At 34.2% G+C, this 965-nt stretch overlaps 1 protein-coding gene across 1 annotated transcript; it reads left to right on the top strand.

Moving 5' to 3' along the window:
* Window positions 1-377: 377 nt before the first annotated feature.
* LOC122913585 (60S ribosomal protein L39-like) lies at window positions 378-603 on the top strand. Its single transcript, XM_044260259.1, has one exon. The coding sequence runs from the start codon at window positions 378-380 to the stop codon at window positions 594-596; it is 219 nt and encodes a 72-aa protein (XP_044116194.1). The 3' UTR covers window positions 597-603.
* Window positions 604-965: the final 362 nt, after the last annotated feature.

Here is a 965-nt window from a genome sequence, read left to right as displayed (position 1 = left end):
CTAAAAATAAAAAATAAAATAAAAGAAAGGAAACAACTCTGCAAGCTGTCCATGAAACAAGCCATTGTGCTCAAAGTACCATCATTTGATAATATCTTCTGTGCTATTCTGTACACCTTATGTTATCTTTACCATTTGTATCTTGTTTAATTTTTTGATTAACACCTTTTCCTTAAAAATATTTACAAAGAAGCAAAGACAGTTCTGATATAAATGACAAAAGTGGATGCCTACAGGCAGTGGAGATTGACTGGGATCTTCTAGGGAGATGAAAACATTTTATGTGTCAATGTGGTATATATATTTCTTAAAACTCATTGAATTATAGGCTCAAGGACTGTGCTGATTAAAGTATGTGACTTTTTCCTCAATGAAAAATGTATTTAAAGTTTTCTCTTTTTCCCCACCATCCTGTTGTGTGCTGCTTCCTGTTTCTGACTGTGTCTTCTCACAAGACTTTCAGGACCAAGCGATTCCTGGCCAAGAAACAAAAGCACAATCATCCCATTCCCCAGTGGTTTCAGATGAAAACTGGTAATAAAATCAGGTACAACTTCCAGAGGAGGCACTGGAGGAGAACCAAGCTGGGTCTCTAAGGTGTCCCACATCGTGAGATGACACACCTAATTGGCACCACATATTTAATTAAGCTCCTTGAAGATCATGTATTCTATTCCATCACCCTGTAAACACCTTTTGACCTGGCCAATAGATACTTTTTACCAGGGAAATGATTTTTCTGTTACTATTTTTCTGCACCAGTAGGTTGTTTTGGTAATAAATGTGAGACATTTCAGCTGTTAAAAAAAAAAAAAAAAGTATTTTAAAAAAGTTTTTAAAGAAAAGAAATAGATCAGGTAACTAAAATACATTGACAATTAAAACAAAACAAAATAGTGTTATTTCTAGATCGATACTATTCTTTACAGAAGGTTCTGAGCCTAAAGCTGCTCTCTTTTTAAATA

Source organism: Neovison vison, chromosome 7 (genome assembly GCF_020171115.1).
Source record: "Neovison vison isolate M4711 chromosome 7, ASM_NN_V1, whole genome shotgun sequence".
NCBI lineage: Eukaryota > Metazoa > Chordata > Mammalia > Carnivora > Mustelidae > Neogale > Neogale vison.
The sequence above is the reverse complement of the archived record's forward strand: the minus strand, read 5'-3'. Positions and strand labels throughout refer to the sequence as shown.